This window comes from Pseudophryne corroboree, chromosome 11 (genome assembly GCF_028390025.1).
Source record: "Pseudophryne corroboree isolate aPseCor3 chromosome 11, aPseCor3.hap2, whole genome shotgun sequence".
NCBI lineage: Eukaryota > Metazoa > Chordata > Amphibia > Anura > Myobatrachidae > Pseudophryne > Pseudophryne corroboree.
The window spans coordinates 233,995,902-234,011,331 of NC_086454.1; the positions used below are offsets into that span (position 1 = coordinate 233,995,902).

The following is a 15,430-nucleotide window of genomic DNA, read 5'->3' on the forward strand; positions in this document are numbered from 1 at the left end:
GCTTCCAGGCACTGGAGCTCAGTTTTGTTAACCAGTCCAATGCAGTAGCAGGTAAGAGAGATGGTAGATGTTAGTCACATAGAACCACATTCTCACGACAGGAGAAGGGACCAGCGGCTAATGCCATACAAACCCAAAGAAGCTAAGAGCGTCAGGGTGGGCGCCCTGTGGAATCCAGTGTACCTCACAGAAACAGATTTAACAATGGTAAGTCTTACCATAAAACTCCTTTTCTGCAGCGGGGTACACTGGTATTCCACAGAGAATAACATCGGGGATGTCCTAAAGCAGTTCCTCAAGGGAGGGGACGCACTGTAGTGGGCACAAGAACCCAGAGTCCAAAGGAAGCATCCTGGGAGGCGGAAGTATCAAAGGCATAGAACCTGATAAACATGTTCACTGAGGACCACGTAGCCGCCTTGCACAATTGTTCAGCGGATGCACCACGGCGGGCCGACCAAGAAGGTCCAACAAACTGAGTAGAATGGGCCTTGATAGAGACAGGAACTGGGAGTCCAGCCTGCACATAAGCTTGTGCAGTCACCATTCTAATCCATCTGGCCAAGGTTTGCTTATTCGCAGGCCACCCACATTTGTGAAAACCAAAAAGTACAAAAAGGGAATCTGACCTCCTGAGAGAGGCAGTCCTTTCCACATAAATACGGAGAGCCCGTACCACATCCAAAGATCGCTCTTTGGAGGACAAACCAGAAGAGATGAAGGCCAGAACCACAATCTCCTGGTTAAGGTGAAAAGGTGATACCACCTTAGGCAAATAACCTAGGCGAGTTCTAAGAACTGCCCGGTCACAATGAAAAATCAGAAAGGGTGGACGACAGGACAAAGCACCTAAGTCCGACTCCCTACTAGCAGAGGCAATAGCCAACAGAAAAACGACCTTAAGCATAAGGCATTTAAGTTCCACAGACTCAAGAATAAGTATATGCATTATAGTTCTTACTGGCACACCAGGTGAAGTAAGAATTCCAGACCCTGTCGAGCCGAAACCGGTTTACAGGCTTTCATCATAGTTTGAATGACCGCCTCAGAGAAACCTTTGGCTCTCAGGAGTGATGCTTGTCCGGGTAGACACAGTCTGGCCAGGTCCGGGTAGACACAAGGGCCCTGTACGAGGAGGTCTGGGCATTGAGGAAGTAGAAGAGGACACTCTGTGGAGAGACCCTGCAGGTCTGAGAACCAAGGCCGTCTGGGCCACGCTGGAGCGACTAGAAGTAGTATTCTTCCAGGGGTAGGCCTGCTCCATCATGCCGCAGGCTTGTCCTGTTTGCAAGCAGGCTGATGAGCGGCCCAAGATTGCTTAGACTTGGGCTTAGTGGTCTTGGAAGTACAAGCCTGTCTCAGGTACGCCTGACCCTTTGCTTTACCTGGAGGTCAAAAGTAATGAAAAGTGGTACTTAGCCTTCGGAGCAGAAGAAATGCAGTCTTAGCTGTTGCCAAGTCAGACACGATCTTATTCAGATCCTCCCCAAGTAGTATGTCTCCCTTGAAAGCGAGCACCTCCAAGGTCTTTTTGGAGTCCAGGTCCATTTTCCAGGAGCTTAACCACAAAATCCGGCGAGCCAGGACAAACGTAGTAGACGCCTTGGCCGTCATTATGCCTGCATCAGAGGCCTGCTCCTGAATATAGTGAGAGGCTGTGGTAATATATGACAGATATTGTCTGGCAGTGTCAGAAAAATTAGAGATTGCTCATCCTCAATTGCCTGAACCCATGCTTCAATAGCTTTTGCAGCCCAAGAGACTACAACAGTGGGTCTATGCACAGCACCGGTAAGTGTGTAAATAGACTTCAGGCATCCCTCCACGAGCTTATCCATCGGTTCCTTCAGTGAGGTGACAGTGGTAAAAGGCAGAATAGAAGATACCACTAGACGGGTGACATGAGAGTCCACTGGCGATGGAGTTTCTCACTTGTTACTCAACTCCGCAGGGATAGGGTAATGAGCTAGCAGCTTTTTGGACAGGGAAAATGTATTTCCTGGAGATGACCAGGATTCCTGACATATGTCAATTAAAAGGTCAGAATGTGGTAAAACTACTTTAGCAACCTTCTGACGTTTGAATTTATCAGGTTTCGAGGACGTAACAGGAGGATCAATCTAATCATCAATCTGGAGAATCATTTTGATAGCCTCCACTAGCTCAGGAACATCAACTTGAGTTAAAGATTCTTCATCAGAAGCAACTCAGCGTCTGACGGATCAGTATAATCCCATTCCTCATCGGAAGAATCATCCGAAATATTAATGGATTGTGAGGAAGAAATGGCCCGCTTAGATGACCCCTTGGCCCCAACAGGGCGAGAGGTAGGTTTTTGTCTAACAAAAGACTGATTTAATTGTTGTAACTGGGTAGACAGAGTATCCACCCAAGGCGGGTTAACTACAGGGACAATATGTGGCTGCAATGGCACAGGAGCTCCCACAGGGGGGAGTAAGCCGTGTTACAAGCATAGGCAGCATATCTGAAAATGCAGCCAATGGTGGGTCTTGATTTGCCACAGATGCTGCAGACTAACTGAAAGGTGCAGGGCACCCAGTACCTGAACCCTCCGCTGAAACCTTTTCCTCAGTCAAATCTGTGGTGCCAGCACTGCATGATGCAGGAACGTCTGCAGATTTCCCGCCCTGTGTAGCAGACATTATTCGGAATATAGCCTTAGGGCGCAACAGTATAAAATAGCCAGACAAAAACAATACCTACAAAAAAAAACCCTGTGTTATGTGACAGCAAATGCAGAGCACAGACAGAGGATTTAATTTAAGCGGTGTGAGGTGACTGAAACACACAGTGAAAAATACAAAACAGTATATCCTGTGGAACACTATATTTTATATGAGACCCTGACGCACTTAGGCCCCCAGGGTACAGAATATAGTGATAGCAATTAGTGATGAGCGGATTCGGTTTTACTCGGTTCTCAAAACCGAATCTTATTGTCTATCCAAAACACGTGACATCAGTGAGCCAATAAGATTCGGTTTTGAGAACCGAGTAAAACCGAGTAAAACCGAATCCGCTCATCACTAATAGCAATACGTGTGATACACAGAACAGAATCCACATAGCAGCTATAGGCACACATAGTCACAGGTACAATGCAGAAATTATAACATATAAACAATAAGACTGCACTGGACTAGTAAATCTACATTCTTGCACGCTGCAGTTAACAGGCAGAGGCGGTTGCTGGGCGGGAGGGGTCTGGACGGCGGCGTTAAGCCGCCAATTAGGGGGCGTAGTCTGGCCAACGCAGGTGTGGCTGGACTGTTGGGAGTGACTTCACACGCAGCCGCTGCGACCCGGGCAGCGAAGAGGTTCTCCCGGCCAGCCGCAGGAGCTGCACTGGCCGGGAGTTACTCCTGAAATGCAAAAGCATTGCCGCTGTGCAATGCTTTTCCACTTCTGCGGAGGGGGCGGCACTGACATGCGGGGCAGACTAGCCTTGTGCTGGGCATCCCCTCACATGTCTGAGTGCCTGATTGTAGCTGTGCTAAATTTAGCACAGCTAGGATCAACTCGGAATGACCCCCAATGCACAGTAAACACTGGATGTATAGCACAGAATACTTGTACTAAATATTCATATAGCACAGGGCTTTCAGCGCCCCGGGCGGGCAATAGGGGGCGTGGCTTCATACAGGGGCGTGGTCAGTTACGCCCCCTGTACAGTAGTAGCGCCGCTGAAATGATGTGCGGTGCGCGATGACGGTGCGCTACGCATCTAGTTCCCTTCGTGGAGAGGACCTATGCTGTGCGGTGCGCGATGACGTCATCGCGCACCGCACAGTAAAGGTCCTCACCACGAAGGGAAACTGGCGCTACGTGTCTAGTTCCCTTCACGGCGGGGGGCAGCGGCGGGCACAGCACTGACAGCCGCAGTGGATCTTGCCATGGTGCGGCGCCCTCCGGATGGCGCCGGCGCCCCGGGCAAAAGTCCTGCTTGCCCGTGGCAAGATCCGCTACTGATATAGCAGTACACTTGTTCTTAACTAACACTGGTGGTTTTACAGAGAAGACAGTGCCCAGCAGTCCCAGAGATCAGCCCAGCTAGTAGTGAAGATGGCGCCAAAATCTCAGCAGGGAGTGAGGGAGAGAGAAATGCAGCTCCAGGGCAGGGAACATCTACCCAGAGCTGAGGGAGGGGCTACAGGTCAGCACCTTATCCCCTCTGCTGGACTTCACCACCGGGTACTATGGAGCCTATTACAAATGGATTTTTGGTAAATCCAACCTGTTCTCCCTGCCCTGGTGGATATAGTGGGGTCCCTGTATGGCCACAGTGTCCATGCCAGCGGTGCGGTCCGTCTCTGGGACCACGACCGGATCGCGATTTACCGGCGAGTCCCACCTGGGGAACCCTCTTACCTCCTCCCTGTCATGCAGCCACGCGATCCAGGAGAGCAGCAGCAGTTGTGTGCCTAGAAACCGGTTCGTCCCCGCTGCAAGTACCCGGGAACCAGGCCGTGGGAGTATGCAGCACCGCTGAGGGAGGTGATGGAGCCGCAGCACAGCATGTCAGAATTACATAAAAAGTGCTGCGGTCCTTGAAGTCTTCTTAAAAAGCTCTTTTCAGGGCTGCCTAGTGCAGCCCCCCCTGTTAGTGACCTGCTCTGCAGGCACTAACTTACAAACTGAGCCCCAGTGCATGGAGGCGGGGCTATAGAGGAGGCGGTGCAGTGCATCCTGGGAACAGTCAAAGCTTTAGCCTGTTGGTGCCTCGGATCAAGATCCAACTCTACACCCCAATGTTATTCCCTGTGGAATACCAGTGTACCCTGCTGCAGAAATTAATGCTATTCATTTTCAACAACTAGAGTACATCATACAAAGAAAAAAAAGAGGTGCAAAATGGAATTGTCTTGTGCTCTCCCACCCACCCTTATGTTGTTTAAACAGGACATGCACAGTTTAATAAACCCATCATTTCAGCGACAGGTAGAGAAAGCTTGCCAAGTTCTCCGAATCATAGCTAGCTACAAACATAGCACCTCCTTCTTTGATGACTTTTCACATTATGAGAAGAGGGGAAGAGGAAGAGGACAGTGTCAAGAAGGTGATTAAAAATTAGAAAGACACACACAATCAAGTACAACACATAGACTTTCACCTCCAGTCCTATATTGGTGTGGAACGGAAAGGACTTCAACCAAGCAAATATATAATTACCACATTACGTGACAAACTGAAAATCTAGGGGCCGAAGCCTCCAAATTTGTGCCCCCCAATGTTTTCAGGGTTTAAAATAATCTCGGATGCAAATAAACTGGTGTATACCACAGGATCAAGATTGGATATTTACCCCTCCACGGAGTCTGGAGACTTATTTTGTGAAAATCTCGTGGGTTTCTTTTTTTCCATTTTTTATTGCATTTTTATTTACATATTTTGTGGCAGATGTCTTATTTTTGTTTTTCACAGCTCCCAGTTACACGCATGTGAGCATGCATGTGTGTCCCAGTTACACGTATGTGAGCATACCTGTGTGTCTTGTTTATTTTTTCATATTTATTTTTTAAATAAAGCAGCCCCTTAGATGTTTTAGCAGCCCCTCCTTAGCCCCCACAGCAGCCCCGAATGGGGCAAGTTGAGTTCGGGTGGGTTCGGTACAGTACTAAGCAGGACTGTGCAGTGAATTTTTTGTTATTGAGCCGCTGCCCTAGTGGAGCTTACCACTCTACAGTCGAAACTCATTTCATACTATAAGTAGGACTGTGGGAGGAAGCAATGCTAACCTCTGTGCCACCAGCATTCCTCAGCCTAGTAAGCCAGACATTTTCCTGGCTGTAAGCCACCATGAGACTACATACTGGGCCTTATTCAGTAACAGTTAGTGCCTCACAGGAGCTCCTGGCCCATCTAGTGCTGCATTGCAATCAGAGGCGTAACTAGGGTTTTCGGAGCCCAGGGCAAGATGAAGAGTGGCGCCCCCCGCCCCTCCCAACTCCCCCCCCCCCAAAAAAAAACAACCACATAAATTCAAGTATGTGCGCGTGCAAAAATGGGCGTGGACACGCACCAGAAGGGCATGGCCATGCACCAGAAGGGGCGTGGTCACATACCAGAAGGGGCGTGGCCACTGAAAATGGGGTGTGCCAACATGACTATCACCCAGGGGCATTTGTACCCACTGGCCAGGATGGCACTCGCCAGGTGCGCCAGCCGTGGAGGGGCGCCGCCTGGCGGTGCCACCCATGGGAGGGGGCTAGATTAATTTTCTAGAGGCAGCACTACCTGTGTGTTCCCCCGGGTAGTGCCTCGCCTGCAGTGACGCCCGGCAGCAAGCTGCATCCACTTCATACCCTCCCTTCACTGGCGCTGGTGTCCGGCACCATACTTCACTGTAACTGTGAAACTGTAAATAAACTACAGCTCCCAGCAGCCATTGCTGCCGTGAGCTTCTGGAAGCAATGGCTACTGGGAGCTGTAGTTTATTTACAGTTTCATCAGCGCCAGAGAAGGGAGGGTACGAAGTGGCTGCAGCTTGTTGCTGGGCATCACTGCAGACGAGGCACTACCCTGGGGAACACACAGGTATTTTTGTATATATATATCACTGGATATGCTGTGGTAACAAGTGTGCTTGTTTTAAAATGGGGGGGGGGGCTGTCGCTTACTTTGTACAGGGTGCTCGGACCCCTAGATACACCCCTGATATTACGTACCCCCTGAGTCGCCTCTTAGCAGTTTCCCCTCTCCCTTGTGTCGTCTCTCAGCACACTATCACCTACCGCTTGTGTCATCTCTCAGCACACCTTCATTCAATTTTGCACATTACGGCAGTAGAGTCCCCTATTTACACACTACGCAGGCAGGGTCCCCTATTTACACAGTACGCAGGCAGAGTGCCCTTTTTACACAGTACACAGGCAGAGTCCCCTTTTTACACAGTAGGCAGTCAGAGTCCCCTTTTCTCTTACGTCCTAGAGGATTAGTACCATGGGGTATAGACGGGTCCACTAGGAGCCATTGGCATTTTGAGAGTGTGAGCTGGCTCCTCCCTTTATGCCGCTCCTACCAGACTCAGTTTAGAAAATGTGCCCGGAGGAGCTGGTCACAGCTAGGGGAGCTCCTACAGCTTCTTAAAGTTTAATTTTTTTTTCTAAGAGTTAGTATAGGCACAGGGAGGCTGCTGGCAACAGCCTCCTTGTTTCGTGGGACTTAGAGGGGGGAGTAGTGTCCGCCCTGCGGGGTTTGAGCCACTATCTCCACTGACAGGACACTGATCTCCTGAGGGTGATGATCGTTAGCCGCCCCAGGCAACAGCTCACTCGCGCAGCACTGCCGCCACCCCCTAACAGAGCCAGAAGATTCCGGTGGCGTGTAAGTCACCGACCACCTGGCAAGCAGAGAGCCGGTGTGAAGATGGTGGCAACAGAGTGGGAGCACAGTATTAAATGCGCTGTGGAGGCTCAGCGGTACATAGTGCGGCGTTGGGAGGTGCGACCTGAGCCAGCGCCTATACCCTAGTACACTGGCACCAAGGCTGTCAGGGACCTCTGTAACGCTGCCAGCACAATTCCTCAGGCCAGTATAAAAAGTGGAGAGCGGGAAGCAGCGCCATGTTCAGGGGGCGGAGCTTCTCCTCAGAGCGGACCCAGCAGCGTTCACTGCTATTTTCCTGCCTGCAGATCCTATACAGAGACGCTGACAGGGAGAGCTGTCCCTTCTAGCAACTCCAGCTATCCTGTGCGGTACCAGGGGGTTGTAGAAGGTGGGGGAGGCTGTGTAAATGCTGTGTAGTCTATCAAGGTACACAGTAAGTGCCAGGTAGTTGTATTATATCTACCTTGGGAAGCGCTGTGTGTGGGTTGGCTCCAATCTCTGTGTCTCTCTGTGGCATTCTGGGTGGGAAATCTGTGTCTGATATTTCCCTGTGTGTGTGTGTGTGTGGGTGTTATTGTCTCACATTGCCATGTCTAGGGACTCTGGGGTCATTCCGAGTTGATCGCTCGCTAGCTGTTTTGGCAGCCATGCAAACGCTATGCCGCCTCCCACTGGGAGTGTATTTTAGCTTAGCAGAAGTGCGAATGAAAAGATCGCAGAGCGGTTACAAAATAATTTTGTGCAGTTTCAGAGTAGCTTCAGACCTACTCAGCGCTTGCGATGACTTCAGACTGTTCAGTTCCTGTTTTGACGTCACGAACATGCCCTGCGTTCGCCCAGCCACGCCTGCGTTTTTCCTGGCACGCCTGCGTTTTTCCGAACACTCCCTGAAAACGGTTAGTTGACATCCAGAAATGCCCACTTCATGTCAATCACTCTGCGGCCAGCAGTGCGACTGAAAAGCTTCGCTAGACCTTGTGTGAAACTACATTGTTCGTTGTAAAATTACTTTGCACGTGCGCATTGCGCAGCATACGCATGCGCAGCAGTGCCATTTTTTTGCCTCATTGCTGCACAGCGTACGAAAGCAGCTAGCGATCTACTCGGAATGATCACCTCTGTGTCTTATGCTGCAGAGGACATTTCCTCTCAGGAGTAATCCATTCCATGTACACAGGAATGCATGGTCTCAGATCCCTATTGCTGAGCCTGAGTAGTTAACCTCTATTAAGGGAATGATCTCTCAAATCTGTACTAGGGTAGCTCATACTAAGACTGAAACTCAGGTTTTAAAGAAGTCTATGGCAGTTTGGTCAGGTTCTGTTCCTATTCCTTCAAAATCACCTAGCATATACCCACAGAAACGTGCACTTGCCCAGATTATGCAAGATGACAGGAATACCGACACTAACACAGCAGACGGTGATGGGGATGTGCGGAGGGGAGCGGCATCCCTTGCAAAGGGGGTGCAGCTCATGATTTATGCCATTAGAGATGTGTTAAATATTACTGACACAACACCTGAGCAGGTTGAGGAGGCTTACTTCACAGATAATAAGAAAGCCTCGCTAACCTTCCCTGCGTCTAAATAATTAAACGCTTTATTTGAAAAATCCTGGGAAAACCCGGAGAAAAAATTCCAGATTCCTAAAAGGATTCTGGGTGCTTTCCCATTCCCTGAGGAAGATAGAAAAAAATGGGAAAACCCACCCATAGTTGACGCATCTGTTTCCAGACTGTCGAAAAAGGTGGTTTTACCTGTCCCATGGTCTACCGCGTTAAAAGAACTGGCTGATCGTAAGATTGACACTATGCTCAAATCCATATACACTGCTTCAGGGGTAGCGCTGAGGCCTACTATTGCCTGCACATGGATCTCTAAAGCTATAGTAAAGTGGTCAGGCACGTTACTAGAGGATTTGGATTCAATGGATAGAAGTGACATTGAACTGTTTTTACGTAACATACAGGATTCCATGAAGGACCTGGGTACGCTGACTGCAAGGATATCTTCCATGTCTGTCTCAGCTCGCAGGGGACTCTGGCTACGTCAATGGTCTGCAGAGGCGGAATCCAGGAGAAGTGTGGAGAACCTACCCTACACAGGTCAGGCTCTATTTGAGGAAGCGTTGGATGTGTTGATTTCCACGGCAACCGCGGGTAAGTCACCTTTTCTTCCCTCAGCTACGCCTTCTGCGAAGAAACCCTTTTCTTCATCTGCATCACAGTCGGACCACAAAGACAAAAAAGTCCAAGCCTGGGGGACGGGCTGGTGGGGGCGAGACTCAGGCGTTTCAGTCACGTCTGGGTGTCATCCGGCCTGGATCCATGGATACAGTATTGTGTCCCAGGGGTACAGACTGGAGTTTCAAGAAACCCCACCTCACCAATTCTTCAAATCAGGCCTGCCAACTTTATTGTCAGAAAGAACTGTCCTGCAGGAAGCTATCCAAAAATTGGAAAAGACAGAGGTCATTGTTCCAGTTCCACCTCATATGCACAGCGTGGGTTACTATTCAAACCTTTTTGTGGTACCGAAACCGGATGGTTCGGTCAGACCAATTTTGAACTTGAAATCGCTAAATCCTTATCTAAGGGAGTTCAAATTCAAAATGGAGTCTCTGAGAGCAGTGATCTCAGGTCTGGAGGAGGGGGGGTTTCTGGTATCCGTAGATATCAAGGATGAGTACAGTATCTCCACATTCCGATTTGGCCTCCGCACCAGGCTTATCTCAGATCTGCACTGTTAGACAGTTACTATCAGTTTCAGGCACTGCCATTCGGTCTCTCCACGCAGGGGCGGATCCAGAAAAAAATTACAGGGGGGGCACCATAAGGGACGTGGCTTCGTTGGAATGGGCGTGGCTTCGTTGGAATGGGCGTGGTATTGCAGGAAAAGACTACCTTATACCCCAGTTTTGCAACCTGCACGCCCAGACGTTAGCCACCACAGGAAAGAAAAATAATCCTGATTCATGCCCCTTACATTATTTGTCATTTTTCCTCCTTATAGTAATGCCCAGTATACATTATTCCACATACTGCAATGGCCCTTAGACATTATTCCACACACAATAATGCACATGACACAATATGCACACACTGTAATGCCCCAGACACATTATGCCACACACCGTAATGCCTGTGACACATTATGACAGGAATCGCAATGCCCGTTATACATTATGCTACACACTGCACTGCCCCTGATACATTATAGCACATACAATGTCTGGGACACATTATGCCACACACTGCAATGACCTTGAGACATTATACCACAATGCCCGTGATATAGTATACCATACACCGTAATGCCTGTGACACATACCGCAATGCCCGTTATACCCTATGCCACACACCGCAATGCCCGTTATATATTATGCCACACTGTAATAACCCTGAGACATTATACCACATACCACAATGCCCGTGATATAGTATACCACACACCGTAATGCCTGACACATTATGACACACACCGCAATGTCCGTGATACATTATGCCACACACTGCAATGACCCTGAGACATTATACCACATATCACAATGCCAGCGATAGAGTATACCATACACCGTAATGCCTGCGACACATTATGACACACACCGCAATGTCCGTGATACATTATGCCACACACCGTAATGCCCATTACACATTAAATCCTACAGTAAGGCTTCTAATTACTTTTCAAATACCTGCTCGTTGTCAGGGGTTTCATGCACTGGGTGTCATGCTCGTTGCCAGGGGTTTCATGCTCTTGGTTCCATGCACGGTGCCAGGGGTTTTCATGCTCAGGGTGTCATGCTCGTTGCCAGGGGTTTCATGCACTGGGTGTCATGCTCGTTGCCAGGGGTTTCATGCACTGGGTGTCATGCTCGTTGCCAGGGGTTTCATGCACTGGGTGTCATGCTCGTTGCTAGGAGGTAGTCCTTGTTGCTAGGGCTGTGCTCCCAGTGCCACATATGTCCCCAGTGCCAGATATTCCCCCACGGTGCCAGGTACTCACATGCCCCCAGTGCCAAATATAGCCCCCCCATGTGCCAGGTACACATATACCCCCAGTGCCAGATATTCCCCGACAGTGCCACATATGCCCCCAGTGCTATATATGCCCCCATTGCCACATATGCCCCAGTGCCAGATATTCCCCCCCCCCAGTGCCACATATGCCCCCAGTGCCAGACAATGCCCCAGTGCCAGATATCCCTTCCCTGCCAGTTATTCCCCCCAGTGCCAGATATCCCCCCCCCAGTGCCACATATGCCCCCAGTGCCAGATATCCCCCCCCCCCCAGTGCCAGATATGCCCCCAGTGCCAGATATTCCCCCCAGTGCCATATATGTCCCCAGTGCCAGATATTCGCCCCCCCCCCTCCCTGCAAATATGCCCCCAGTGCCAGATATTCCCCCCCAGTGCGTCCCCCGTCCCCCCCCTTCCTCCGCCGCCGCCGCTGCTCCCCCCGCTCCCCTGCTGTTAGGAGGGACACGGAGGGCACAGTGCACGCCTCCCTGTGTCCCTCCTGGGTCTCCGGCGGCCGCGGGTCACTGTAATAAAGGAAGTGCTCACGAACGGCACTTCCTTTATGAGACCAGCGGCCGCCGGAGACACAGGAGGGACACAGGAGAGGCGCGCACTGTGCCCTCCGTGTCCCTCCTAACAGCAGGGGACGAAACGAGACCGCAGACTGACATGCGGACACTCGTCCGCATGTCAGTCTGCACTAAAAATGACAGGGGGGGCACGTGCCTTGGTGCCCCCCCCCTAAATCCGCCACTGTCTCCACGGCACCGAGGGTGTTCACCAAGGTGATGGCAGAAATGATGGTTCTCCCCCGCAGGCAGGGAGTGAACGTAATTCCATACCTGTACGATCTGCTGATAAAGGCGTCGTCCAGGGAGAAGCTGTTGCAGTCCATTGTTCTCACGACTCATCTGTTCAGGGTCCATGGTTGGATCCTGAACCCTCCAAAGTCACATTTGGAGCCGACAAGGAGATTGTCTTTCCTGGGGATGATCCTCGACACGGAAATGCAGAGGGTGTTTCTACCGGAGGAGAAAGCGTTGGTGATACAAACAATGGTCCGGGATGTCCTGACGCCAGCCCGGGTTTCCGTTCATCAGTGCATTTGCCTTCTGGGGAAGATGGTTGCCTCCTACAAGGCTCTATAATACAGAAGATTTCATGCTCGATCCTTCCAATTGGATCTCCTAGACAAGTGGTCGGGTTCTCATCTACATATGCACATGAGGATACGTCTCTCGCCGAAAGCAAGCATTTCACTCCTCTGGTGCCTCACCTTCTGGAGGGCGCAGGTTCGGGATTCAGGACTAGATCCTTCTAACCACGGATGCAAGTCTCCGAGGCTGGGGCGCTGTCACTCAAGGGGAAACCTTCCAAGGAAGGTGGTCAAGTCTGGAATCCTGTCTTCCAATAAACATTCTGGAACTAAGAGCCGTATACAACGGTCTTCTCCATGCAACTCACCTTCTGTGAGATCGACCCATTCAAGTGCAGTCGTACAATGTAGCAACGGAGGCCTACATACACCGACAAGGCGGAATAAAGAGCAGAGCTGCAATGTCAGAGGTGACAAGAATCATCCTCTGGGCGGAAAAGCACGCGTTAGCACTGTCGGCAATTTTCATTCTGGGAAGCAGACTTCCTCAGCAGACACGATCTCCATCCAGGAGAGTGGGGCCTCCATCCAGAGGTGTTCACGGAGGTGAAAAATCTTTGGGGGGTTCCTCAAATAGACATGATGGCCTCCCGCCTCAACAAAAAACTTTGGAGGTATTGCTCAAGATGAAGAGACCCGCATGCAGTGGCGGTGGACACCCTTGTAACTCCGTGGGTGTTCCGGTCGGTGTACGTGTTTCCTCCACTTCCACTAATTCCAAGGATTCTAAGGGGTATATGCAATTGCGGTCGAATTGCCGAAAATGTCGAAAAACGGGGCATTTTCGACAAAAAAAAAATTCAACAATGCAATACAGTACTTTTCGACAAAAAAACTGACTTTTCAGATTCAACTTTTTGAAATTTGACAGTTCGCAAATTCGACATGTCTGCAATGGTAAAAATGCAGCTTTTCGACAAAAGTATATTCAATTGAAAAATGTCGATTTGACAACAGTGCTTTTCGACAGTAAATTCGTCAATTTCATTTCGCCTCACTTTGCTGGCGGAATCTAATAAAAAAATGTTAAAACATGTTTTTTTGTGGTTTTTTTATTGCTAATAGCTTATCTATTTATATTAGAAGGGATTAGGTACTTGGTTTGTCTATTAGGATTTTCAACTATTATTTATATATTTTTTTAAATAATATATTTTTTTTAACTGACTAAAATTGAGAGAGAGCATGGTTTTCATTGGGAAGGGGTGGGAATGGGTTAAAATTCTGGAAAAAAAATGCGTGGGGTCCCCCCTCCTAAGCATAACCAGCCTCGATCTCTTTGAGCTGGTCTTGGTTGTAAAAATACGGGGGAAAAATGGACAGGGGATCCCCCGTATTTTTAGAACCAGCACCGGGCTCTGCATCCGGTCCTGGTGCAAAAAATGCGGGGGACAAAAAGCGTAGGGGTCCCCCGTATTTTTTGACCCAGCACCGGGCTCCACTAGCTGGGGAGATAATGCCACAGCCGGGGGACACTTGTATACCAGTCCCTGCAGCTGTGGCATTAAATACCCAACTAGTCACCTCTGGCCGGGGTACCCTGGAGGAGTGGGGACCCCTTAAATCAAGTAAAGGTTCTAAAAATATGGGGGATCCCCTGTCCATTTTTCCCCCGCATTTTTACAACCAGGACCGGCTCAAAGAGCCCAAAGCTGGTTATGCTTTTCGGGTTTTTAATGATTTTTGTGCCGTCCGAAAAGTCAAATCCAGGACGCACTTATCCGTCAATTGGTCCGTTTTTCGACAGCGGGTCTGTTGAATCCGTTTTTTATTGAATATGTCGAATTCCTGCACCCGCCGGCCGGAATTCGACGGTCGAATTGTGTCGAATTTAAAAACGGGAGAAAAAATGCCGCAATTCACCCGGAATTGCATATACCCCTAAAGCTCATAAGGAGAACAAGAGTTCAGGCAATCCTCATTGCTCCAGACTGGCCAAGAAGGGCTTGGTACACAGATCTTCTGGATCTACTGCTGGAAGAGCCAAGGCCTCTCAGCAGGAGGACCTGCTGCAGCAGGGGCCGTTCGCTTATCAAGACTTACCATGACTACGTTTGATGGCATGGAGGTTGAACGCCAGATATTAGCTCGGAAGGGCATTCCAAACAAGGTTATTCCTCCTACCCTGATACAGGCTAGGAAAGGAGTAATGTCTAAACTTTACCAATGCATTTGGAAAAAAATATTTATCTTGGTGTGAGTCCAAGAAGTTTCCTACGGTGGAGTTTCAACTGGGACGGTTTCTCCTCTTCCTGCAAGCAGGTGTGGATATGGGCCTGAGGTTGGGATCCATAAAGGTCCAGATTTCGGCCCTATCCATTTTCTTCCAGAAATAATTGGCTTCCCTCCCTGAGGTTCAGAAGTTTTTTAAAGGGTTCTGCACATCTAGCCTCCCTTTGTGCCGCCCTGGTATCTTAACATGGTGTTACAGTTCCTCCAATCGGATTGGTTCGAACCTCTACCGGAGGTTGACGTCAAGTTTCTCACGTGGAAGGCTGTCACTTTGTTGGCCTTAGCTTCTGATAGACATGTGTCGGAGTCGGGGGCTTTGTCTTGTAAGAGCCCCTACTTGATCTTCCATGAAGATAGAGCTGAGCTCCGGACACGTCAGCAGTTCCTTTCCGAAGGCTATGTCGGCATTTCATATCAACCAACCTATTGTGGTGCCAGATGCTACTGACTCCTCAATTTTATCAGTCCTTGGATGTTGTAATGGCTCTGAAAATCGGACTCTCTGTTTGTCCTGTATTATCCCAAGAAACTTGGGTGTCCTGCTTCTTAGCAAACTATCTCTAGCTGGATCAGGTTCACTATCCAGCATGCGTTTTCTACGGCAGGATTGCCATGTCCTACATCTGTTAAGGCCCACTCTACTCGTAAGGTGGGTTCTTCCTGGGTGGCTGCCCG

The 15,430-nt window shown here is 49.6% G+C and overlaps 1 protein-coding gene across 7 annotated transcripts in view; it reads left to right on the forward strand.

Annotated features, from left to right (window-relative positions):
- The window catches only part of LOC134969376 (uncharacterized), a 229,414-nt gene that overhangs the window by 165,365 nt on the left and 48,619 nt on the right, over positions 1-15,430 (forward strand). For 4 of the 7 annotated variants that reach the window (XR_010189463.1, XM_063945300.1, XM_063945298.1 and 1 more), the window contains exon 3: positions 9,318-9,507. The exons of 2 other annotated variants lie outside the window; for them this stretch is intronic. Coding sequence is in view for 3 of the 5 variants with exons in the window: in XM_063945298.1 (XP_063801368.1) it covers positions 9,324-9,507 (184 nt within the window). In the remaining 2 variants the exon portion in view is untranslated. The remainder of the gene's footprint in view (positions 1-9,317; positions 9,508-15,430) is intronic. One more of the 7 variants, XM_063945299.1, reaches the window with a different exon arrangement.